The sequence below is a fragment of the Miniopterus schreibersii genome (assembly GCF_964146895.1).
Source record: "Miniopterus schreibersii genome assembly, chromosome: 22".
In the NCBI taxonomy this organism is placed as follows: Eukaryota; Metazoa; Chordata; class Mammalia; order Chiroptera; family Miniopteridae; genus Miniopterus; species Miniopterus schreibersii.
The window spans coordinates 5,804,719-5,832,042 of NC_138124.1; the positions used below are offsets into that span (position 1 = coordinate 5,804,719).

The 27,324-nt window shown below is 44.3% G+C and overlaps 1 protein-coding gene across 4 annotated transcripts in view; it reads right to left on the minus strand.

The window, feature by feature from the left end:
• Positions 1-843: 843 nt before the first annotated feature.
• The window catches only part of SCAPER (S-phase cyclin A associated protein in the ER), a 149,466-nt gene continuing 122,985 nt past the window's right edge, over positions 844-27,324 (minus strand). For 3 of the 4 annotated variants that reach the window (XM_081124698.1, XM_081124699.1, XM_081124697.1), the window contains exons 28-32: positions 24,991-25,228; positions 21,841-21,990; positions 6,222-6,413; positions 3,820-3,871; positions 848-1,342 (exon numbers count right to left, since the gene is read on the minus strand). In XM_081124698.1, the coding sequence (XP_080980824.1) occupies positions 1,242-1,342; positions 3,820-3,871; positions 6,222-6,413; positions 21,841-21,990; positions 24,991-25,228 (733 nt within the window). In that variant the 3' untranslated portion in view covers positions 848-1,241. Of the gene's footprint in view, positions 1,343-3,819; positions 3,872-6,221; positions 6,414-21,840; positions 21,991-24,990; positions 25,229-27,324 lie in introns of all 4 variants that reach the window. The other variant, XM_081124700.1, reaches the window with a different exon arrangement.

Here is a 27,324-nt window from a genome sequence, read left to right on the forward strand (position 1 = left end):
TCCCATTCCGCCCGGGAGGCCCGGGGCAGGGAAACTATCGGATCACACACTTACTCGTCAGTGTGGACAGTTTCTGGGAGGGTAATCAAAGCTGTCTCCATTACGTGCGGCTTTTGGGCACATTTCTGACAAGATGAGCAAATTTTATTGAGAAGCGTCTTGCGGCGAATCTTGCAAATATCTGACTTTTCCTCCCTGCGCCCGCGGGTCGCATCCGGTGCGGCGTGGACGCGCGCGCGCTCGGCTCGGGGATGAGCTCTCCCGTTTTGGGTTTTGAAGTTGGACCCCCACCTTTTCTGTTTGTAAAGCGGGGAAAACCACGCATGCACGCGGCAGCTTGGGTATTTCTGGAGGTGGGTTTACTTTTAAAAAGCCGAAGAAACTTCTCTTTTGCAGCCCTCCACCCCCCGTCTTGAACCTGATACATATTCGGAACAGTTTTTCCAACCAGATCTTTGTTCTTGGTAATGTCTGATCCTTATCGGACAGGAGCGATTACCTCTGTCACTCAGTGCCCGCCGCTGGCCTCAGGTGCAGAGGCGGCAAGGTCAGCCTCACTGAGCCACGGGGTCCCTCCTGCCGCTTCCTTTCCCGTCTTTCAGAAGACACCTGAGAGCGGTTCGCTGTGGCCGATCTGGATCCGGCCGTCATTCTGGAGAGTAACTTCAATTGGCACTCGGGGGAGGCCCTGCACTGTCCACCAGGAAAGTTTGAACGATGATCAGTGCTCTAAATTCATTGCAAATGGCCTCGAAAACATACGCAATTAGAATGTACTCCAAACCTTAAAGAGGGAAATTTGGAGCTGATTAACTGTGATTGTCTTTAATTATGATACTTCAGGAGTTGGAATTAGGATTTTTATTTCAAATTTGTATTGCCTTAATAAGAAAAGTCACCACTGCAAACAGAATAAGTTATTTTATTACAAGAACAAAACAGACTTGCTAATTTTGTGTCTAATTTCACCCATATTACAAATGCAAAGTATATAAGATGGAAATTACCAAAATGCAAAATATTGTGCATAAAGGGAATAAATTCAACTTACAGAGTTAGCAAGTAGAACATTAAAGTATCTACAGTCATTATAAATAGTTCAAAGTATATACCATATCTACAGTACAGGGGGAGAGTATAAACACGTGAAAATGAGTTTCTTAAGGAAAAGCTAGAACGTTTGTTTGGACAATTTAAATTATTAACGAGGGAACGCAAATATTGAACCAACCAAAACATTTTTATTTTTCTTTTTTTAAGAAAAACTGTCGAGCTTCTTCCCAGGCCTGCTGAGGAAATCTGTTAGCCAGCTCAAGATAGTCTTGGGACCCAAGGCATTTTCCTGAGAGAAAAATGGAAAAGAATTAAACGTAAAAGAGTGAACTTCTTTGAAGTTTAAGAAATTAAAATTATTTTGACATCTGAGTACACAATGGAGACATAAACTTCAGATAAACCATGATACAATTTATGTAAACAAGGTAACCTATCTATACTATAAAATATATTTTCATCGCAGTTTTATGCTTCTAATATATTCAGACATTAACCCCTATGTAAAACATTATGAAAAAATCCTTTTGGATTCCAGCATAGGAAAATAAGGTAAAATAAGTATGGTGAATAAAAAAACAGCCATATATATATATACTATCCTTAATTAGCCTTGAAAGGGTAAATATATATGTAACCTTGACATATTTTCTAAAATAGTCTATTTAGTTGAAAAGACAATTTCAGTTTAAATATATCTTTAAAAATGCTTTAAAATCTGGCATTCAGTCACCTATCTAACAAAGCAGAGGGAACAGTTAGGAACTTTATTGACTCCTGATGTAAGCAAAGCAAGTAATCTCATAGCTGGGCAGCCATCAGGCAGCGAACACCAGAAAATCAGAATTCTTCCTCTGCAATGAGTGTGGTGCTACCAAGGGCTGCTTGACACTTAGAGGTTCACCTGGGCAACAAACTCAAAACAACTTGAAATATTTTATGGGGACTTAATCCAAAGTTCCCCTAAGCAAAAGGGGAACAGATTTCAAAGGTACAAACTGGCAACTTAATGAGGTGTCATCATTTTCTTTTTTTAAATCAAGTGAGCACATTATGAGCTGTCACCAAATACAGTGATGACTCTTCCTGAGCAAAGGAGAGACCTATTCTCCATTTGCTGTTGTGTGGGTTAAACTCACTGTAGTTTGGGAAAGCGTGGAAGTCAGGGAAGACGGTAAAGAAATAAGGTTGAGAGGCTCCCATAGGCCTCAGTCCACAAAGTAGACGGAGAGGCAGTTCCTGGGACTTTGCCTGCCAGATACACAGCAAATGGTGACTTATCCTTAGTCAGGTGAAGGGAATAAAGGAGAATGTCTATAGTTCTTACTGGCAAAAAAATTATTGTATAGTTACAAATAAATGCATTAGAAGATTTTTTGGGGGTATTTTCATATATTCAAAATTTAAAAAATTGTTTTGTAAGAAACAGTAACAAATTATGCTGATTTTTCCCAAGTAGCCTCCAAATGTTTTTTCTTCTTCTAAGGCTGTGACTGAGTCAGGGCAGAACTGAACTTGCACACTAATTCTGGCTTAGACAAATGGTACTGACTATGATGTTGACTTTAATTTCTAAAAAGGTGCACAGCTTTCTGTTTACTTCTCAGAGTACCTAAGTTAATAAAACATGACATATTTTTCATGATATTGTTGCAGGTTTAGTTATATTTTCTTCTATGTACTTTTCAACACCTGCCCACTATAGGTAACTGTGTGTGTGCGTGCGTGCGTCTGTGAGACAGAATCCAAGGTGTCTCCCCCTGTACCCCCATACTTCCACCTGGCCCCAAGTAAGGACTACCTGATGGGTGTCCAAGAGGGTCCTGCTAGGAGGGGGGCCTCTGGCCACTTTAAAGACTATCAAACTAATGGAAGAATTGTGGGGAATCTGGATTAGAGTCTCAATCAGAGATGCTGTCACAACAGTCAAGGAGCAACTTGCACTACTCACTTACAGTCTAGGTAGCAAAGTATTTTTAAAAGTAAAAATGCACTTTAAAATTCTACATCACAGGAAACACCGCAGATGGAACACTACAGGAAAAACACACACCTTGTAATCTGAAGGCTTCTTCTCCATGGAAAACAATTTTACATTTCTTATTTCAATTAGAAAAAGGCAAGTACTTGAATTTAGGGGGAAGTATGGGCTACTATCATTGATAATTTTATTCTGAACATGGACAGGAACCAAACCTATGTGATTTAGCATTTATGTGAGTAACATAGGCCAATATTAATGCTCTGATTGTCTCTTGAATTACTAAGTAAATTTAGCAATTATTCACAATTTATTATATCTTGCATGAGGTGAATATAAATTACACAAAGATATTTTGTTTTTCTTTTCCTTCCATAGATTTCTCTGTATATTTTTTTTTTAGTTATTTTTATTGATTTTTAGAGAAAGAGGAAGAGGAAGAGGGGAGACAGAGAAAGAGAGAGACACACACTGATCAGCTGCCTCCTGCACATCCCCTGACTGGGGACCAAACCTGCAACCTGGGTATGTGCCCTGACCAGGAATCAAACCCACCACCTTCTGGCATACAGGGTGATGCTCCAAACAACTGAGCAACATGGGCCAGGGATCTGTATATTGATACACTCATGTTTGATTTCTTTACTCACTGAAATCACTTGGTATTCAAATCTCAAATATTTTAGGCAATGTAACAAATTAGTTTCTCTAATAGTTCCAGAAGGTGGAGTACGAAACACGTCTGTTCAGCTAACACATGATATTTAATTTTAATAGAGACATACCTTTGGACTGATGAAGCTGGTTATCTCCCTGACCTTGATTCTGTGCAAAGTCCTGTGGGAGATGAGAAAAGTGTTTTTACACCAATGCTGCAAGCAGAGAATTTCACTGAGGGCGGCTTTAAAAATGCTTCTGAATTTTGAGACAACTATTTTTGCATGAATATTCTGGAGACCAAATATAAAAGCTGAAGAAACTGAAGTTATGTACTCTAGGTTCTCGTCATTTTAAATCAAACAGCGATGATGTAAATTTTGCTCAGCTATCACTAGGGCGAGGTTGCTGCCTACTAACAAACTGAACACTTTAGTCAAATTTATCTTAAAAAATATTGACAGATTTTTAACATTTTTTTTTTTTTTTTAAGCACAACTATAAAAGCTCTTAGGTATTCTGCAGCTACATTTTAAAGTCTGGTAATTTTACTTTTATATGGAAAATGAAAAATGAAAAATGTAGAATATTATATAAATTTTCAGAAACTACCAGCTCCTACTTTTAATATTGTCTAGTGACTGTTAATAATCTAACAGATGGGGACCTTGCAGAACCATTTTATAAAGTAAAATCCAATGTATATTCATGCCCTTGAGCACAGTTTATAGAAAAAGTACTTGATTTAAGACCACTAATCCAACATTCTATCACAAATAAGCATTCTAAGAAATCTATGTAGCACTTACAGAATTTGTATGTTAAAATATATGTGAAATGTATGTTAAATTTACATTCACTTACATTTGAATGTGTGTTGAATGTAATCGAGCAGAGTAGATTTAGAACTATTTTGAGATCAATACCACATGAAAACAAATAATATATATGATCTTTGTATTTTAGATTCTGATATCATTTGTATTTTTATAAATTGTTTCCCAAGCAGTTGAAAATGTAAGGGACTAAGTGGGTGAAGATGCAAAATCTGCTTCTTGCTCAACTATCGTCGTCTTGGTTGAAGTCCCTCTGCTCAGGCCGTAAACACTGTACACCATGTCCCTGGCAGTCCCTACCCCTTTCCCACCTTACTTTCCTCCACAGCACTTAACACCACCTGACAAGCTATTTGTTTTCTGTTTGACTCCCCCCACCTTAAGGAAACACCTATGGAGGCAGAGGCTTTTATCTGTTTCATTCATTGCTGTACTGCCAGTGCCTAGAGCAGAGTGCAGCACACTGGAGGCACCCACAGGTCGCCTGTTGAATGAAAGAACAATAATCTGAGTTTAAGATCAGTCTTAAGATTCTCTAAAATGTATTTTCTGTTGAATTCAATCCCAAAGTTCTAAGAATATACGTAGAATACTAAATGTTGCTATGATGGTTATAGAAGACTTAATTAAGATTCTGATTTAACCATAAGACACTTTATGAAAATTTATACCTGACCTGTAGATCTGAGCGTCTTTGAAAAAATTTCAGAAAATAGAACCCAGGCTCAAACCAAACAACTAAGCTGAAAATAAAATATTTCTAAACATAATTGATCTAGTTGTGTTTATAAGGTGATCATCCAATAGAGGGTAGTTTACAAAATGTAAAGTACTAATTGTTTCTAGGGTGAAGAAAGTGTTGGGAATCTTTAGCTGTCCCAGCCAGCTGGGCACCATCACACCCTTAGCCAGAACAAGGACCACCACCAACACAGAGCTCCGATTTCTGTTTCATTATTATATTATTGTCTACTGATTGTGTGGGTGTCAGGAGCAAAAACTCATTGGTTTTATGATGGAACATCTGAAAGAAAATGGAAGATTTTCAGGAAATAAAGATCCACAATGACAGAAAAAAATCACAGCTTAGCTATTGGCAAATATTAAAGAACAGCCACATTGATTTTTCTACTGCCAGGTGATCGAGTTAATATAAAAATGGAAATACGGCACTAATTCTGATTTGTTCTACAGAATGTAACTGGATCAGAAAAATAAAAGGTCGTACTTAAAAGTTGTAGATTTTTCTAAAAGCAATATAACAGGTTTTTATTATATACACACAGGTGTGTGCATATATAGGAATAATATTTATTTAAACACTTACAAATAAACTGAAGTTTTAATTGATCTTTCTTCAGCAATCATTATCTATTCCTTATAGCCAGACTAAACGTAAGATGAATGTAACCGTTAAAGCCTGGCAGTCTTTTAAAAACATTTCCTTAGTGTAGGCTTACCATGTCATTAATTGGAAAAATACCCTTTCCTTGAAATCCTCCAAGTAGAAACTATACAACACTCAACCCCAGTTTTTCCACCCCAATATTTTAGAAATTAATTTTTAAGCACAGAAATATGTGAAATTTCTGAAAGGCAGTGTGGATGGCAAGAGTACACAGCTGGTTCACTTTTCCTCTTCGACAGCGTTGGCTCACACATGCGGCAGGATGGAAGGAACAGCACAGAGGTACCTGAATGAACGTGGCCAGCAGAATACAGCTCATCTCCTGCTCCAGGATGACCTTGTTCTGGTGGTTGTTGTAACAGGCAGCAATAAGCGAAGGGAACAGCACTTTGACCAGCCGAGGGTCACTGAAGTACTGGAAGGGCAGCTGGCACAGCTTCTGCAGCACTGTGGGGTGGCAGCCGGACTGCACGATGACCTGGGACAGAAGAGCAACCCAGGTCAACTGCCAACAGCCCCGGCCCCTACCCACTTTCCCTGGCCAAGTGTCATGAGCTTAATTTAAGTAATATTTGAAAGGAACAAAAAATAATATCATCTCCTAACTTAAGGAAAAGATTCCAAAAGTTCTGCAGCCATTTAAAAGTTAATAGAATCGTGATGAAGGTACAGCTGCCACAAGAGAGGATGCCTGTGATGTGGATCCTGGGCACACACAGCTGTAACAACGCACCCAGCCCCACTCTCCGCAGACACAGAGCAGCCATTTTCCTTAAAACCTGCTAACAGCTCCCTCACCAGAAAGACACCCGCTCCTGCAGCCCTGCCCACTGCAGTCTCCCTGAGCCTGCTCACAGAAAATACTGAATGTGCATAAATCTATTCCGTATGCAGACAAGCCCTGGAAAGAAAAGGGGATTGTAAGGGGAACAAGCAGTTTCAGCACAGGCTCCAAAAGGTCCCTCCTCTGATCCACACTCCTTATCTGCGTTTCCATCAGTGCCATTGAGTCTAAAAGGAGAACTGTTTAGATAAATGAGACCGTTGTCTTGAAGCAGTCTAGGTTTACAGCTGTGTACATTTTAAGAAACGGGGCAATGCAATTAATGGGCTTGTAGGGAAGCCTTCCTAATTCACTCTCTCGGCCTTCATGATAAACTAAGAAATGCCAAAATCAGATCTGCTTCAAGTAACCCTTAACTAGACAGTTCTAATATGAAAGAGCTGGGTGACCCAAACCCCACTTTTTGGTATAGGAGGAAGCTCATAGGAGGTTAGGGACACGGTAAAATCTAAGGTCAGGACTGTAAATTGTACTTGGAAAAACACAATTTTACAGGTACACATACAGACAGGACTGCATTCAGATTAAAACCAGAGGGAAAGAATGAAACAGCAGAGGCAGGAGAAACATAAACTACAGAGATTTACAAGTTTTCAAAGTACTTTTAACAATACTTTAAGAACACACGCTCAGATGATAATGCAGTTTGGTTTAAGAACAAAATCAACAAAGTAATAGTTCACATATTTTAGTTCAATAGCTAAAATGACATCAAAAACCTTTAGCGAATGTTGATAGGAACTTGTTAATACCTTCAAATCCAGCAGGAATTTTAAAGACTTGCAGCGTGACAATTCAGCACATGGCCATGCGCTGCGTTTCTGACATTGAGAAAAATATGTCCTATGTCCTATCTTCTACTTTATTAATAAAGCATTTACTTAAATCTTTATTAGCTGCAAGTTTTGTAGCACAGCCAAATGATCACCACTTTCGAATTCATAATGATACTGTTATTAGAGGTCTCTTCCCTCCCCCCCTTGGACAAAAATTAAGAACAAATGTTTTCTTTAGAATTTCACTGTTAAAATGCTATTAGAGGATTCACTAATTGAAAAGATATTACACTGGCCAGTCTGGCTGGCACAGGCACAATGGTAAAGAAAGCAACACCTGGTTCTTGGTAAATGAGCACAGAACAGGAGAGCCCGACGGGACCTTCCTCCTCCCGACTCCTGCCACTCGCTGAGGTGACACAGAGCCTCTTAGGGGCCTGTTGGTCCTTCCAGGAACAGAGCAGAGCTGCCTGTGGAAGGAGTGAGTTTATACAGGTCACCAGCAGTGTAGTGAGATGACCCGCCAGCAGCCACTGTTTTTAAGTCTCTGGAATATGAAGACACTAATGGATGTAGGCAGTCTGGGTACCTTGTGGTGAGGAGTTCTACCCACAGGAACACCTAGGACAGACCACCAGGGTACAGGTGAGGGATCCATGAGGGGTGGTAAGAGCCACACCTCAGCTTGGCTGTGGGCCAGAGCAGGACATCTGGTGGGCACTGTCCTTTGAACCACATTTCACACACTGTGGGTAGACAGGGTTAGGAGGTCTGGGAAGGGGCTATCCTGTAGCACTGAGACTCGGACAAGACCACTGCTGGATGATTCAGGTGGGCTTGTGGCACAGAGGGTGGCAACGTGATGTCATGAGCAAGCTGAACCGTTGGCTGGATTAGGCTGAGCACCCTCTTAAGCGCAGGGAAAGGCTGGGATGCCAGCAGTCTGACCGGGACGCGCAGGGCTTTGGGCACCAGGAGAGAGTTGCCTGACAGGCTTTGGGCAGACTGGGGGGTGAGGGCAGGGCTCAGTTTTATTTTGTCCATTCACTCACTCCCAGGCCATAGGTGGTCAAATGTTACCTTGGACTGCTAAGGCGTTCCAAAGGCAAGAGAAAGTCAACAGAGAGTCATCACGGGGCATGAAAGTCTTGGTGAATGAAAGGAATGTACACAATTCAGGGAAAGCTCAGGTTTACAATATAGTGTTTTTTCTCTATCTGCTTTCCCGATGGAGCTCTTACTAAATCAGTAACTGCTGGTCTGTCACCTTTGTTTATAAAGGTGGGCACCACCCTGAGCCTGGCCAGGCCACCTGCCCCTCCCTTAGGGCACACAGGCCAACACCAACCTAAAAGGGCTTCTCACAGAGCACTGTGCCACGGCCAGCTGGGAGAGGCCTGGACGGCAGAGAGTGGGCAGGGACCTGGAATGGCCCCATCACACTGAGAAATTGTCTCTCAAATATGAAATCCACTTTCAGCTAGTTGTGCAACCCTGGGCAAATCCCCCCATTGCTCTGGGTTTGAAGGTGAAGAATTCCTTAAAAAGTAAACTTTTCATTGAAGTATAACAGTGATTTTCAACTGGTATGCTGCAAGAGGCACACTGGTGTGCCACAAGAATTTTTAAAACATGCAATACCTGACTATTTAGTGGGGGGCACTGACCTCTTTTTCCTTAGATTGTCAAATAAAAAAATGACATCAGCCAACACAATAGCTGCCTGGTGTGAATCAATAAAAAATTACACTTTTTTTTTTTTTTTTTTGGTCAAATTGGCAAAAAAAAGTACTTTTTTTTTTTCGTGTATGTATGCTTCAGAATTTTAGTAATTAGTTTTTGTGTGCCATGAAATGAAAAAGGTTGAATATCACTGAGGTACACACACCCCTTTAAGAGAACAGCTGAATTTTCACAAAGTGAACATACCTCTATTGCTGGTACCCAAATAAAGAAAGCAAGTATGACCAGGGGTGCTGGATCTTTAAATATATTCTCTCTCACTGAAAATCAGATTCCTATGTTTTGAATTTAAGACAAACCATGCAGAAACTATCTGACTGTACTGGAACATGAGAGCGTACTTTGTGCCTTCTTGGGGCAATCTGGTTCCATTCTTGATCATTCTCTGGAGAGAGGCCAGTGGGCATGACCCACTGAAGGGGATCTTTTACCCAATGCCCTGGTCCTTGCCACTTCTTTAAAAATATCATTGGGGTAGGGAAGGAAAGGGAGAGGGAGACAGAGAGACCCCCACTCCCTCTTCTTTCTGGAACAATCAACAGTTCTGGTAAGAAGCTTTAGAACAACGAACGCTGTATGCTAGCAAGGGGTGCCACGGCCTGGTGGAAAGAGGGCTGGGGACGTGCTGATTCTTTCATCTGATGACCCCTGACCACCCACTGGACCCCTGGCTCCAATCTCTGTGCTTTCTACCAGGTGAAGGATAACCTGGGTGCGCCGACAAAGGTCAGAAGAGAGCTCAAGGTGAGTTCAGCAGACGTTGACTGCATCTTTGGGGCCAAGTCTGCAGGGACACAGAAGGGTCATGCTTTTGCTCTCAGGGAGACGAGGCATATATACAAATGACAATAATCAAAGAAGCCTGAGTCACCAGAGAGGGAAGGAAAAGGTTCCAGGAGACCACATGGAGGGAGAGGTCCTCACTTAGGGGAATGTGGACCTTCAGGGCTGGATCCGTTCTGGTCACCTGGAAACTGCTGGTGGAGGAATTTCAGGAGAAAAGCAGCTCCCAGATTCGCTGTGGGCCTGACTTAGTCAGCTCAGGCTGCCGTCACAAAGTGTCACAGGCTGGGTGGCTTCAACAATAGAAATTTATTCCTCCCAGTTCTGGAGGCTGGAGGTCTGAGATCAAGGTGCCAGCATGGTCGGTTCTGGTGAAAGCTCTTCCTGGTTTGCAGACTGACACCTCACTGTGTCCCTTCCTCGGTGAGTGCGTGTAGAAAGACAGATCTCTCTTCTTTTTATAAGACCACTAACCCTACCCTATAGGACCCTACCCTTATGACTTCATGTGACCTTAATTACCTCCTAAAAGTCCTGTCTCCAAGTCAAGTCACATTGGGGGTTAATGTTCAACATATGAACTTGGTGGTGGGGGCGGGGGGAACGACACAGTTCAGTCCATGGCACACCTGTGGTTCCTCATCAACCTGGCTAGAGTGACGTCTCATTAGAAAGGTTACCCTCACTAACCAGCTGTGTGTCAGAGCTGACTGTCTCAACTGTCTCTCAGTGGCCATAAGCCACAAATATGCAGGTTCAAGGGTGCTGGTGTTACTTGGCCTTGGCTCTGGTAAGTTAACCAATTTGAGCTTCAGGGTCCTTTCTATAAATTAGGTGTGGATGGCAGCTTTCAGGGCTTAGATGAGGCTCAAATGAGAGTGTCTGTGACCACAATGTAAAAACCAATATAGTGATGGGCTATGCTGCTCTGAGTCCTCTCCTGTGGCATCTGGATTCCACACACTTGCAGGACGGCAAGTCCCTCCCAGCGTGAGGTCTAATGAGTACTTGCCATCATCCTACCCCCTATATGAGGGCCGCTTGCTAGGGCAGGGACTGGCAGCTCGGGCTCTCCTCTCTTGGCTGGGACTTGGCAGCAAGCTCCACGCCCCTGGGAAGCCACTGCTTGGCCTTTCCCGGCCCTGCCTGCACAGGACAGAGCTCTGCAAACAGTGCTGGGGTGCCAGCCAGGATCTTGTGGTGGTGGGGTAGGAAGTGCATTTTGACAGCTCTAAAAAGAAAATCCCAGCATGAGCATGATCCAAGAAACACAGGTAAGTGGCACAGAGCAGGAAGGTCCAGGGCTCATAGGCTGGTGCTGTGGGCTCCTGATTCAGACCCAGGATGAGCTTCCTTTGAAGTGCTTCAGGAAATCCTCAAGCCAGCCTCTCTTTTCAACCCAGAGACAGGGGGGCAGCAACGACATATCACCAGTTCCACATGGGCAGGGGCTGCATCTTCACTCTTGTGTCCTGTGTTGCTCCGCTGGAGGGCGAGGCTCATCCATGTCACTGGGGGAATCAAACCACATCTCTCCTCCTGAGCTACTGATGCCACTGTCTGACTCCGAGACTCATGGTCTGGTCTGTCTCCACATCATGTTGCCTTAGGTCTGCACAGCTAGTCCCTTGTTACAGTCTGTGTCCCCTCAGATCCATAGGTTTAACCTAACCTCAATGCGAAGGCATCTGGAGCCCTCATGGCTGGGAACAGTGTCCTTATAAAGAGACCCCAAAGAGCTCCCTAGGCCTCTTTCTGCCATGTGAGGGAAACGAGAAGGTGGCTGTCTGGGACCTGGAAGAGGCCTCTCCCCAGAACCCAACCAGACTAGTGTCCTGATCTTGGACTTTCAGCCTCCAGAACATGAGAAACAAATGTATGTTGTTTAAAAGCCACTCAGTCCGTGGCACTCTGTTTCTGTAGCCTGAATGGAGTGAGACAGCCCTAAAGAATGGATTTTGTGATAAACTGTCTCCACCCCTAGAAGGAAGCTGGACTTGGAATCCTTGGGGTCCTGAGCACCAACTCAGGGCTCCCTGGCCTGGTTTTAAGGAGAGTTCTGGAAAAGACACTCCCTTGTGTGGGTGCTGGTTGACACTGGTCTCACTTAGTGTGAAGGAATTCAGTCTTCTAGGACACCGCATGTCAGGATCTCCACCATACCCACCCAGGAGAGAGCCAGTCGCAGGCAGAGACAGCACTCAGCAGCCTGTGTACAAAGGCCCTCTCCCTACATTACCCCACTCTCTACATGCCCTCTGCGGTGGGCAGACAGGGACGGCCATCCTCTATCATAACAGAAAATCTAATGCTCGGAAACTTCAAAAGACTTGTCCCAGGTCCCCCAGGCAGTCATGGGACGCCGAGTGCTGGCTTTCTGCTCACCCTTCAGGCCCATCCAGGGCTATCAGACACATGAGGCGCCCCTCCCTGGGCAGAGGGGCTCTCTGTCGCTGCACCTGAGCTCATTCTCATGCCTGGCCGCCAGCCAGCTTCTCACACAGCCTTGCCAGTCCAGATGACGAGGATGACACACCGCCATTCCACACAGACGCAACCAACCAACACAACATACACAGATTAAACCAACACAAAAGGTCTTTCTTCAAAAATCTATATTCTGCTTGGCTAGGTATCAAATAACCAGTTGTGCCAAGGGTTTGTCTCAAATTATCCGATGTAAGATCTTGAATGAGAGGAACAGTGGGTGATGGGGCTGATGCTCAGGAGTGAGCTGTTGGAACACGTGACTCTGAAATGAGCACTTGTCCTGTGATGGTCTCACATTCAGCTGCCTGCCAGGTTTGAGTGCTTTACATTTCTGAAACAAATGCTATCGTGTATCATATATTTACAATGCTAATCCTTGGTATGACCTGAGTACTTTTCCCCAACAGTTAAATTTAAAGAAGAAAGAAAGGAAAGTGGAGGTAAGTGCTGAGTTTGGTTTAGAAATGCAACAGGCCTGGGAGAGTGTGTAGATCATGCATTTGAAATGACAATGCTGCACTCACTTCCTGGGACTCAAGGAGAGCAGACTTCTGGAGGTTCTATCGTGTTACATAAACGGAAACCAGCCTGACTCTCCTCACCCAGAGGGTGCCTCTCCTCCAACTGTGACGGCCTGGAGTGCAGCCAGGAGCCAGGAAGTGAGCGAGCAGACAAATCATCCATTCATCAAATGTTTACTGAGTGTCTACTCTGGCCAAATGTGGTACAAGGCACCTGGAATGGGGTGGTGACAAGTGAGAACCATCCCTGCCCTCACAGAGGACCCAGTCTTCCCACAAAATCCATGTCTATTCTTCACAGGGCAGCTCTGCAAGCTCCAGCTCAGTCTACCAATTCATATTTCAGAAGCAAGTCTAATAAAAGTGAATCCCCAGTTTTCAACAGTCTCAAGGCTGTCAACACCATGGGGATGGGGCCATGTCCCTTTAATTCATCACTGTACACCAGGTATCTGGCATAGTACCCAGAACAGATCCTGACAAATAACAGGTACTCACTAACTGTCTGGGGAAGGAATGGGTGAAGCAGGTTCCCAAACGTACCACCCCAGGGCTTGAGATGACACCATCTTTGCATTTGCAAGAATAGCTAGCTGGTTGGGTATTTTGGCCCGCACCCTATTGCATCCCAGTCTCTTGGCACCACAGTCCAGAGAGTAGGGGCAGCATGGGGCACAGCAGCTTCTCCCGGCAAGCCCTGTGAACTGGCCTATCAAACCTAAGGCCACACAGTTTTGTCAGTCAGCGTGGCAGGGTGAGTGAAGTCAGACAGAATGTGTATAGACAGTTAAATCTCACCAAGGCAAAGTCTTTATGCCTAAGAATTCTTGTTTTGTTTTTTCCTTTTCTTTTCAGAGACAAGATGTCCTCAACCGAGGAGTAAAAATAGGTGTCTAGACATCTAAATTCATTAAAAGAGACAGCTGAGAGAGTCCGTAAATCATTGGAACAAAGCATATTTTTGTAGCAGAGCAGAAACAAAGTTGTTGCATTCTTCCTGCAGAACAGGTCCTACTACAAAGTTCTGGCCAAGTGGCAGTGGCCAGGTGGCCAGGCCAGTGCACATGCTTCTGACAAGTCTTGTCACACCTGAAGCCCAGGCCTGGGCTTGGAGGCCATTGACCTCTATGAATCATGCCAAAAATACACACACCCTGTTTCTCTAACCAGATGCCTTGGGGGTACAGCACGGCGCGTGCAGAAATGGATTCATTTATATATCACAGGAGAGAAATCTGGAGTCTGTCCACTTACATAACCCAACTCGGAGCAGAGAAACAAAGGTTCCCTGGCTAGCACTGCAGACAAATCCTGCTGCTTTTCCAGGCCGAGTCCAGTGCAGAGATCTTGGCGGACTGTGCAGGAGGAGCCTCCTCCTGGTGGCTGCAGCACAGACTCATGGAGGGAGGGAGCTCAGCAGCTCGGGCCAAGGCCAGGGGCTGAAGCCAGAAGTGGGGGGCTTGGCCTCTCACGGTCTTTGGAGACCAGGGGATCCTAGAGAAACAAGGGGTGAGTGGCTGTTTCACATGTCCTTCCACGGAAACTGGGTGAGGCCATATTTGCTGTTCTCTGCTTCCGGGCAGGCCCCTCCTCCAACACCCTTCTGTTCAGTGAGGAGAAGAGCTACCTTTCAAACTGAAGCATGTTCTAAATTCCCTTCAAACACATCTTGCAATATGAGGAGGCTGGGCTAGATTATCTCAAACACTTGCCCAACCCTAAAAATGAGATTCTATAATTTGTCAGGACTATACTCCAGAGTACTGTTTCCACTGAAATTTGTTTGAGGAAAAGGCTAAAGAGCACAGGCCTTGGCAATGAATGATACAGACTCGCCGCATCTCCATATGTTTGGGGACTGCTTTACTTTGGGTTTTCTGTTTATATGCATTATCTGTGTCCCATCCACAACAGGGTGGGGAGTAGGGAGGGGGGCTGTTCACAGAAAGCCCTAGATAATATGTCAAGAAGTCTATAACCCTGTGCTATCAGCCAAAAGCACCGTATACTACCTACACCTGTACAGATATTACATTTAAATGGACCTGTAATCGTGCGCGCACACACAGACACTCACACAATGCTGGACCAATTATGACCATTACGGACTGACAGGACATGCGGGGGTAGGAAGGCGGGCAGGCAGAACAACACACTTACTTATGCCTGAACATGCAAATATTCCAAGTGGGCTTTGGACCTTTCCTGCGAGGAGAACTGGTGTCCTACCCTCCCCCCGTGGAGACTTTGGGCTGTGTGAGAGCCACAGGGTTAATCCACGTGGCGCTGGGTGGAGGGGCTTTCTGGTCACCTCCTAACAGCAGACAGGGAGCGTGGATGCATTCCATGGTGCACTTACAGGCTCCCCGGCACTAGTCTATGACAATTTTATTTAATCTTAAAAATATAATAGTAGTCAAATCTCTTTGTAGTTCCGTTTACTGCTTTCTCAAGTGAAATAAATGGTCTCTCAGATTTCTCCGGCTTTCATCTCTCTGCTCTAAGTACAGTAGGATAAGGTTCCAATTAAGGCCCATTAAATGTTCCCAGTGATTCATGTCAGGCATTTCCCAATGTCTTTTCCTAACACAATCTCAGAGCACCTCTGGTCTCCCTGGTGTGTTTTCGGTTTAGCAGTTTCTCATACAGAGAAAGTTACTTGGGTGTGAGGTCTCCCTTCCTCCTACTTCTGCGGCCCATGGTGGTGACTGGAAACCCCCCCCCCCTTGCTGCCTTCTCAACAAGCATCTGGTGATCACCGGTCAGTGTGTCCCGGTCAATGAAGCATGACCGTGGGAAGGGGAGCTAGCAGCTGGGCCAGAGCAGCATGCTGAGTGGCAGCCCAGGGATCTGTACTGGAGGCGCCCCTTGTGCATCCACATCTTTTGGGTCCACAGAGGATCCCTGCCGGCAGGAGACAACACAGAGCTCTCTCCAGAGGCCCAACACATGGGGAAATACTGTGACAGCAGAGATGTCTCTGTAGGGTGACAGCAAGTGTCAGAGCTGAATGGTGGACACCCTAGACTTTTTCCAATAAGAGTAGGAAGATACATAGTGATAATTTCACTAATACCACAGAAACAGCATTTGTTCTGGTCCAGAGAATATGCACAATCTAGTTTAATTTGCATGATAATCCCATGAGGTGTTATCAGTATTACTGTATTTTATAGAGAAATGGCACCTGTAGGTGAGTGGTTTGTCGGATGGCAGAGTTGCTTAGTGGGACAGCTGGGGCAGAACTTAAGTGCTGGTCCTGGAAGGTGCGTGCTCCTGCCAAGGCTGCTGTCTGCTCCAGGGGATCCTGGCACGACAGCCACAGGGTAAAGCGTGGAGCTCCTGATAACCTCTCAGGTGGTTTGTGCAATAAAAAAGGTGCCTGACGTGAGCATGTAGTACTTCAAACTACCTGTGTGTTGGAAAATTCACCAAAAAGGTGAAGGAAGTAAAAAGTGTCTTTTATTTCAATTCGGTGATATGGGTGACTTTTACCGCAATCAGCCAAAACTGCTAACTGGCAAATATCTATTCTAACACCAGCCAGGTCACTCACTAAAAGTCTTAAAATAAATGTTTAAGCACACCTTATTTTTAATTAAGAAATTTATTGTGTTTCTTTTGGGGAAAAACCCCCACATTTTTCTTTGGTGGTGTAATATTGAGAGTAACTCCAAAATGGTTATATTGTTGAAATTCTTAGACTCTTCCTTAGACGTGATATTTATTTTATAAAAGAAACTGTATGTGTCACACAAAGAGAGAAAATACAGAAAGCCGAATGCCAGTGTGACAGCTACAGAATGAGCTGCCCACACTCACTGTGAGAACGAAATGGCCTTGAATGCTAGAGTCCCCACCCTGAGCCCACAGTGGACTCCATTCATGGTGGAGGGGCTGGGGAGTTTACCTAATGGGTGTAACCGAGGACCCTCTGCCTTTGAGAACAACCAGTAAAGTAAGAATGTTTGAGCAGGAATTAGGCTGCCTCTAAAAGTTCTGAGTTGTAATCAGGCTAGAAAAGCTGTGCCCCCTATGAAAACACAGCTCTGCTTCCCTGAGCCCTGACGGTGCATGCTAGGAATAGCCCTGCTTTCATTTGCAGCGAAACGGCTAAGGTGAGCTCAACAGACAGTATAGGGCTGTTTAGTCAATTAATGTTTGGGTTTTCTTACTAAATTACCAAATTACAAAACATCTGGAGAATGCATGTCACACAGCTCAGGATGAACCTTGTTTCAAGATCCTCACTGTGCAGCTTACTTGCTGTTCTGATCTCCCCAGAAGCCTACAGGAGCCACTGGTATGTGCAGAGCAGACAGATAATGACGGGCACAGATTTCTCCACAGAGGAGCTGACGGGGCGCTGGGTCAAAGGGACCCTTCCCTTCAACTCTCATAGGAGATTTGGGTTCTGACAGCTGCAATCTATGGGGTCTTTTCAAATGAAAAAGTCAGTCACTAACTGAAATGAATATGCAGCGGTGCTTATTCCCCACACAGCAATATGCACACAGTCAAATCATTTGTCACTGGGCTAATTTAATTACCAGGCCACATTTAATTATCCAATATAAAATGTAAATAAAGTGAAGGGCTCACAGCGCATACTAATGGCGTTCATTATAATAATTAAATGGGAAGAAAGTTAGAAAGTCCTGAAAGTGCCATAAAATAGAAGGACACTTTTGATTTAACCCAACATTTTAATTAGGAACTCCAACCCTACAGGAAAGAGATGACTGGTCCTATCCACACAGGGGGCATTACTTCTACCATCCAGGTTTGCCTGCTGAAGTCACCTGGGTATGAGGGGCTCTGTCCTGGCAGTTAATAGACTGAAAAGGGTGACAATCCTTTACGCAAAGCAGGGCGCTGACAGCACAGCATGGGCTAGGGCAGGAGCTCAGGATGTCCCCTTTATGGGGATCCATGCTGTTTCCACACAGGAAATAAAGGCTCTCCTTCAGACAAACAGGCCTGCAAATGCACATAACTTCTGACTAATAATACAGAAACACTGCCTGAGTTTAGCAATATAACTCCTCTGAAATTCTCCTGATTTAGATAAAGTGGCTAAATGAATTCACTTTCATAAAAACAGAGGCAAGGCAGGGTCCTGCCAGTCCTGCTTGGCAATTCCTTTTCCTTTCGGAACCTCAGTTTCTCCATGTGTAATATGAGGGAACTGGACGGGATAACCCAGAGCCTGTTCAGAGTGAAGGCTGCACCCATCTTTGACTGAAGCTGCACCTACTACATCCCCTCTGCAAATACTTACTAAATCCCCTTGGCAAATTACTGTGTTGGGGGGAGTACAAAGGGAATTTAATAAAGCAAGGTTTTAGAATGAAAATAGACAATCAGCTTTTTAGTTATAGAAAACTCCCCAATTCTCCTGGGACATGAGCAGTTATCATCTTAGCAAGCTTCAGGCTATTCCCCACTTCTGCTCTTTAACGTAGCCGAGTGGGCCCAGAGTCCGGCCATGAGCAGCAGGCACAGCCTTTGTGCAGGTGAAATAGCTGTGGCTCAAGATGATATCACAGAGCCAGGCACTTGACATCTCACCTGTAAGTCTGTGCTCATCCCCTCTATTAATGGGGGAGCCAAGGTGTATTTGGCTTTTAAGGACAAGTGAAGCCATCTGGGGTTGACAGACCCTGGAGCAGCATAGAAGGATCTGACAACCCACAAGACGCTCGCAGTCCCCAGGAGATCAGAACGTTTGTGGTTCCAAACTCGGCCTTTAAAATATCACAGAGATCACATCATCCAGTATCTTCCGCTTTTTAAAAACTGTTATTTTAAAAAAAAATATGTTGTTATTGATTTCAGAGAGAGGAAGGGAGAGGGAGAGATAGAAACATCAATGATGAGAGTCATTTATTGGCTGCCTCCTGCATGCCCCCTACTGGGGATGGAGCCTGCAACCCGGGCATGTGCCCTGACTGGGAATCGAACGGAGACCTCCTGGTTCATGGGTCAATGCTCAACTGCTGAGCCACACCAACTGGGCTAAAAACTGCTTTAATTGTGGCAAATATATATAACATGGAACATACTATTTTTAAGCCTATAATTAGTGGCATTAAGTACATCCACAATATTATGCAACCATCACCATGATCCATTTCCAGAGCCAAACTACACCTTATTAGTCACAATGCTCCAGCCCCAAGAGGGAAAATGATTTCCCTGAGATCACACGGCTAGTGACAAAGCTGGGGTTAGAATCTAAGCCTTCTATTTCCTAGACTGTGGTCCATCTGGTGCTCATAAAACACATGCATTCACATCTTCCCAGGATCTTTAGAGTCTCCTGTCTGGCACACAGTATGTCCTAGAAGCTTCCAGTTAGCATGGACTTGCAGAATGGCAGCTTCTCAATGTCTGTGTACACGGGCATCCCTTCTATAGCCCTCCCCGCCTGAGGTACACTACAGGGATCACCAGTAGATGGGGCTGTGGCACATCTGATTTTCTTAAGCAACAAGAAATGAAATGAAATGAAATGTACACAGGTTGGGCTCTGCAAGACCTGGGTTCTAGTCCTGGTCTTAGTGGTTCTTATGTCATCTCAGGGCTGGCTTCACCTTTCTGAATCCCAGTACCTCACCTGTCCATGAGGCCGGGCAATTCCTGTACTTATGGACGTACTGAAGGGCTAACAAGGTCCAAGAGAAACAGATGGGGAGAATACTATACAGAATTCTACAAATATCAGGGATTATGCTTAGAAACAGCATCTCCATAAGTGCAGTGTCTCAATGTTTGACAATTACTATCATTTGTATTTCTGATAATTTCCGATTTCTTTATTTTATACTATTCTTTCTTCTTAAAGATTGCTGCATTTTGGCAACTGCCTCAGGGCTGAACTGACTTCTCTGACCTTCCCCCCATCAGAAGTGGACACCAGGTTAGTATTCAATCCTTCTGGGAGGCAAGCGGTTGAAACAGGATGTCTGGCTTTTTTTCCCCTTCTGATTTCTTCCTCACAGTGAACTCACATCTCAATAATTATCCCCAAACTCCACCTGACCAGCACAGGGTCTCTGTCTCCTCCTATTGCTTATTTAATCTGTGTTTCTTGTCCACACATGCCATCTGCAAACACCAGTGTCCCGATCCCATTTCCCATTATCTCTGGTGAGCCCAGAGACATTCAGAACAAGTGTTCTATCTACAGGAGAGAATTAGCCTGTGATCCAGCATCATCAGAAAAACTCCCTGAAAGCCAACACAATTCTGCATTCAGTAATTCATCACCACAGAGTTCATTTATGCAGTTTGAATTTATCCCTAAACTTGGCTGCACTGAAGAAACCTCATGTACAATGGACCCTGGAGGCCTGGAGGGGGAGCCCTCACCTCCACCAAGCAACAAGCACAGACCTTGCATTTCCGGCAAGAAGTGTCTCTACCACACCAGCACGAGGAAGTTTTTCACTTCGCCCAGCAACAAACCAGCCAATGGAAACCTTGCAACTCAGACAATGAGAAGCATCACCACCCTGAGCTCTTGCTCTCCCCCAATGGACTTTGCTTCAAAGCACCCCTCCCCATGGCCTCCTTTTTCCCTATAAAGCAAGGTTCCTCTCATTTGTTTGCTGGACTTACCTATAGTTTTTTGCTTATACAGAATTGCAATTCCCTGTCACTCCCAAATAAACATATTTTTGCCGGTAAAATAATTAGTAGTTTTATTTTTAAGGTCGACAGAACTGAACTTTTTGCTGCAGAACTATACACAGCAAACTATTATCATACACACAAACCACTCACCTCTTTACAAATGCAGCAGGTGTTATGCTAACATATGGTTAACAACTTAAAACAGGAAACTGTTAGGTCAACTATGGGCTGTCTACATAAGATAAAGCCATTCAGACATTAAAAATTATATTCACAAAGAATGATTCTGATATAAGGTTAAGTGTATAAAGCAGGACATGAGTGTGTATACAGTCTGACCTCAGCTATGTCAATATATTCATAGAGGGGTGGCAGGTGGGTGAAAGGTACAACCTTTTAGTTGTAAGATAAAAAAGACAGATAAATGGAGTTGTCAGGAATTACTATTTGATATGTTATTTATGCCATAACTCTGGTTTTAAAAATAGTGAAATACAGTGCCTTATTATTTTTTCACAAAATCTGTGACACGTATCTCCCAACTTCTTAAAGCAGCAGAACCCTATTTACAAATGAAATCTTGCTCAAAAACCAAATAATCAAAAGAGTTAAATACAATTCTAACTACTCTGGTGGCTGAAGGGGGAGAGCCCCAAGTCCTGCTTTCTCAGGCTCCCCTCCAAAACCACCTGGAAGCCTCTACACAGCCAGGAGAGGCCAAGGACCAGGAGCAGTGTCATAACGCACCTGACTCTAGTCCTTGTTGCAGTGACCCAAATGGAAAGATACACTCTACCTCACCAAAACAAAAAGTGTATGGATAGAGCATCAGAATTCATGTGGTAAGAGAGCAGATGCTTCTATGTGGCTTAAGAATATTTTATTAAAAATATTTTATTTTTACAGCTCTATGAGGAGCCCTAGTGTTTATCTAGTGGTGATCAAATCTCTTTCGAGAGAAGTGAGAGACTTCCCGACTTCCCTGGGGCCTGTTAACGGTCCCTCGCAGGACAGATGGGTTCCAGCAGGCTAGCCTGCCTTTTCTCACTCCAATACCTCAGACTCTCAGCGCTGGGGGAACAGTCTCCAGAACTTTCTGGGGCCTCTTACCTGGTTATCTGGGTGGTTGACAGTGAAGTAGCCCACACAGACGATGACCTCATGAAGGAGGCTTTCACAAGAGACTTGGCTACAGTGGCCCAGGAGGGAGCTGGCGATGTGCCGGAATGCAAGGGACAAGCCCTCTGCCCCTACAATGGACTGGCAAAGACAAGGAACAGTTAGAAATCCCCGCCCAGGAGGAGCCAGGGCTGCCAAACACAAAGTGAGACCAGCCCGTGCGCTTTCTGCCACGATGCCGGAAAAGCGTATATAGTTTCTAGAGCACAGCACTCAATAGTTTACCTTGGGGATTCTTGCGCTAACAAATGACTATAATAAATGAAATGTTTAACCTGAAAAGGGACAGAAAATAGAGCATAGCAGACCAAATGCCTGTACTGCACAGCTCAAGACACCTAAAGCATGGTTATTTCTTCCATTTTTAGGAAGCCATTTTATCTCATTGTACAAATAGTCTCACTGAAAAATTTGGGAAGATATCAAAATACTAAAAACCTCCTATAAATCTACCATTTAGCTAACTTCCAATACTATTTTTTCCTGAAGGAGAAAGTATTTTCTTGTACACAGGGATACAAATACAATTCTAATGATTTACTTAGTTCAAATAGAAAGGAAAGATAAATAACAATTAGTTGTTATTCAAACACACAGCTCTATAAACCCAAGGCTCCCAAAAGAATGTAAAAAACCCCAACTATCACCCACCCCCTCTCACCCCCCAAAACAAACCACGAAGCCCACCCCCCCACACACCAGCTCTGAGGCTTCCAGGGCCCTTTCTGAAGACAGGCACAGGGCTGTGGGTGGTGGGCACGAGGGAGGAGAGCAGGGTCTGTCTGTGCAGCCCGGAGCTTCTATTTAATAAACATGTCAAACAGACAGAGCGACAGGAGGGCAAAGGGGAGAGGCGAGCCTATAGAAAATGCTCGCAGCCCACACTGGAGTGAAGCCCCACTGCTGGCGACGGGAAAAGGCAGCATTTTAAACTCATCTTTTGATTTGAGGTCTTGGCCAGCCTGAAGCAGGTCAGATATGTGGCGGCTTGGAAGTTTCAATGAATGCACTTTGCCTAACTAACAGTGGGTGAGACACAGTTCTTTAGTGAGTACTGTGGAATTTAAGAGTGTTTCTGTCTCAGTTTCATTGCCCTGAGACAAAATGTTCTTCAGGCCCCAAAGAGACTTCAGGAGGCCTTTGCTCCTTTAAATCAAGCAGTGACACCTTCTCAGCTCAGCCTTTATTTAATTAGTTGTGTCCAGCATGCTGTGACCCAGTGCCCTCTGTTTAACCTTCACTGATAAGAGCAGGTCAAGGGGCATGTAAGTTTGAATATAAAAATTAAACCAATTTTTCAAGGAACCTATATTTCCTTTTTAGCCAGAATTAATTGCCTAGTCAGTATATTGATTTGTTTCCTGAGACCACCTTCAATTGTAAAAAATGTCAGACTATGCAATATACAATATCCGGGATCTCAGGGCCATCTGTGCCAACATGAATTCAGAGTGAAAGCACACTCTTTGCTGAAGGGAGAAATGTTTTGACAGCCTTATTAGTATACAATGAAATGGAACAAGCTAGGAAAATATTCTAATGAAATACCTGTTCCTACTACATGATGAAGTCTCACACAAAACAAGCACACAGCTTTGCAGCTTCAAAGACGGTTGCGGGGAGCACTGGCCATGCTCCTGAAACACTGAACTTTCTGACTCAACATCTGACGTAACACTTCACTTCCACAAGCTGCGTCAGTCCACATTTCTTGAGGGCCTACTATGTGCTGGCTAGCACAGTCCTTTGTTCAATCCCATGTAATCCTCAGACTTGTGAGTTAGGTGGGGTTTTTTTGTTTGTTTTAAAATATGTTTTCATTGATTTTAGAGAGAGAGGAAGAGAGAGGGAGACAGAGATAGAAACATCGATGAGAGAGAAACATCGACTGGCTGCCTCCACGTCTACTTTTGAGGATCAAGCCTGCAACCTGAGCATGTCCCCTGACCAGGAATCAAACCCGGGACCTCTTGGTTCATGGGCGTTCTCTCAACTACTGAGCAACACTGGCAAGGTGAGTTAGGTATTTTTAATCTCTATTCTCAGATGAAAACCTGAGTCTTAAGGGTTCAAAGGACTTTTCTGAGGTGATATGACTTGGGAGTGATGGCTCAGGATCAGGCCCGTCGGAATCCAGGTCCCCCTGTACTGATTCTGATATAAGGTTAAGTGTATAAAGCAGGACATGAGTGTAACAGAAAGACAGGAGGACAAGAATTGCACATTTTTCATTAGCTACATAAGAGAAGTGTTTCTTCCAGCTTGGAATGGCCACAGACCACCATTTTCACACATTTGTATCTCTATAACCTTCCTCCCTCTAAGTAAAGAACTTCATCTACATTATGGGTTCATCATCTGCCAAGTGTTTTCCTTTTCTAATGAAATCACTTGACAGTTAATAAACTGAAAGAGAAAGTCTACTTCTTGGGGCTTGTTCTGTTCCAAAGGCTCGGTGTTTTCGAAAATTAAATTTCCTACATGAAGAAAACCTGTTTCTAAGCTGGCAGTCTGGTGTTATAGCATAAGGCAATTTTTCTTTCTTTAGCTATAAAAATTTAAAGGGGTTTGCACATTTAACTACACAGGTCCTTTACATTGGGCAAAAATCAGTTAAATCATCCATAGAAAGTCATATCAATCAAAACAATTTATCCAATTCTGGTTCTGTGTATATAAAAAACCCATTACTTTCCTTAATATTTAAAAGTTGATGGGATAACACCTTCATCTAAAGAAATAAAGACAGGTGATTTATAAGTAGCAGAGTCAGAGAATAAGAATACCAGTCCTGGCTCAGCCATGTGTAACCTTCAGCAAATTACTTACCTGCCAGCTTTTCCATCTCTAAAATGGGTATACTAGTACTTTGCAGGGTAGTCGTGAGAATAAATGAGAAAGCAGATATAGAGCATCTAACACAGTTCCCAGAAGACAGTAACTTGATAAATGGTACATATTATAACTCCCTTTATCATAATTTATTCCTCATGCTCAGTCCGGAAGAAGACCTCACGTCATATCTACACTGAAACATGAACTCGGGGCTGGTTAATACTAACACCAGCCGATGCTTTGTACCTGGAAAGCAGGCAGATCAAGAGCTGCGAAGCTGTTGAGGAAACGTAAACTCTGAATGGCCACCTGGACCGTGTTCTGAGAGTAACTCTCCTTGGGGCTGGCAGTGCCGGGGTCCGAGATGGCGCCATGGAAGAGTATGCAGTAGAGCATGTGCAGAACTCCAGCGAGGTCCGTGGCCTGAAGAGCAGCTGTCAGTCCTGTGGGATCCTGGCGATTACTGTCAAATATGCTGTATGACCTGACAAAGAAACATTCAACTCTTTAAATCTATTTAAGGGATGTTAGCATGTTTATAGGTCATATGGAACAAGACAAGCAGACTGTTAAAAGCAAACCACCTGGGTTGTGTAATAAGGGAACAAGAACCCTCGAGGCATAACGCTGCTGTGGACACTGAGTACTCGCAGCAAGGGCTGAGGCTGCCACCGGTCTACTGCCCTTCGCAGCCTAGGTAGCCCTACTCTGTTTAGATGCCAGGTGTGGGCAAAGTGGCCAGAGTCCATGAGAACTGTAGGGGACTCAGAGACCAAAACAGCATGGCTTCCTTTTTGGGTACACAAAGGATGGAATCTTAGGGGAGGCAGCTACTAGGAAAGCATGAGGCCTCAAAACCCCAGGGCTGTGCTGGGATCCTGTGGTAGGGGGACACTGCAACCTTCTGGGGGCACAGTTTCATCATCAAGGAGCATCGGCAGGGCATGGCGGCCAGACTCCCAGAACAAGTAAGTGCTGGATGGGCTTCACACGAATGACCAGGAAGTCGGCTCAGCAACCATGGGGCAGCGCTGTGGGTGAGCTAGAAGCAAGTCCGGTGGGAAATGAATTCCTAGAATCAACAGTGAAGCCCCAGGGTTTGCTACATCCGCTTCACTCTGAAACTCAGGTTACAGAAAGCACCTACTGATCAAGAACCTGCCATGTTAGTACATGAGGCTGCCAATCACTCATTCACTCTTTTTTTTTTTTTTCCTGGAAACTACACCGATTTCTCCCTGAGGAACCACCTCTGCTACTCTCATAGCCAACGTGCTCCAGGTGGGCCCTCCCTGATCACTCTGGCTCAAAGCACGTGGAGGCCCAAGGTGACCTGCTCATTTTATTTCTCTGACTTTTCAACATTGAGGGATGCCAGTTGAAGATTCTGGAATGGAAGGAGATACTTTTGCTGAAACATCTGGAAAGAAGTTCTCACTTTTTCTCACTGGGTTTGGATCTGAGAAGATCTGAGGCCTGCAGCTGCTGTCGCCACTTGTCCTAAGCCCTGCACCAATGCTTAGGCCTCTCAGTGCTGTTCCAAGAGGGTGAGTTGTGTCCTTTACAGGACACACCTTTTTTCTCAGGAGGGGGAGTTACCAGTCCCTGCTCAGTGTCTTCCTTTAATTTGCTCTGATCTGCAAATATGAGCAGAAGTATCATCATGTTCCTGGCATGGGATGATGCCCGTCCCAATTCTGTCTTGTTAATCCTCACCCGAGGATATTTTTCCCCATTGATTTTTAGACAGAGAAGGTGGGAGGGAGGGAGAGAAAAAGAAACATTGACTCGAGAGAGACACATCGATTGGCTGCCTCCCGCAAGTCCCTGACTGGGGCCGGGGATTGAACCTGCAACCCAGGCATGTGCCTTGACTGGGAATTAAACCTGAGACCATAAGCCATTTAACTCTCTGGCTGTAGCGGCCAGGGCAGTCCCGATTTTTAACACAAATACAGGTTTCCCCCTATTTTCTTTTTTTGTTGTTCCCTGCTGCTGGAATCTGGGCTGGAAAAGAGACATTAAAGATCTGGGCTTATCTCATTAACTTGCCCAGAAGCACTCAAGTCCTGGCTGGCAGGTTTCTACATCTTGTCTATTTTTCTAATTTGTAACTTATTTTTTCCAAAGGGATTATTTTATTCACTGTAATTTGCTAGTTGCACCAAAGCAGAGTTTTATTCACAACCATAATAAGCGTTTATTTCCTGAATGTCCGCTATTTCTGATATTGCTAAGAACATGAGAGGAAGTGGCTCTCTTGTGAAATAGTCACCTCAGCTACATGGCAGGACTTGCTAAGCACATTCCCACCTTTCACCTCATCTTATCCTTAGTTTGTCACAGTTAGTAGAGAAGGAACTGTTCTTCTGAATGCATACATGAAGCAACTGAGATCTAGAGCAATTTAGGTGACACATTTTAGGTCATACAAATTTGTTGGTGGCAGGGGCAGGGGGTCCCCAAGGACTTTTAAGGATGACCTCTTCTTTTCTCTCCATGCCTTCTCTTATGTCAAATCCTGAATGAACTGAACACTGTGAAACAAAGTACACAGTGTAATGTAATCTTGCAGCATCA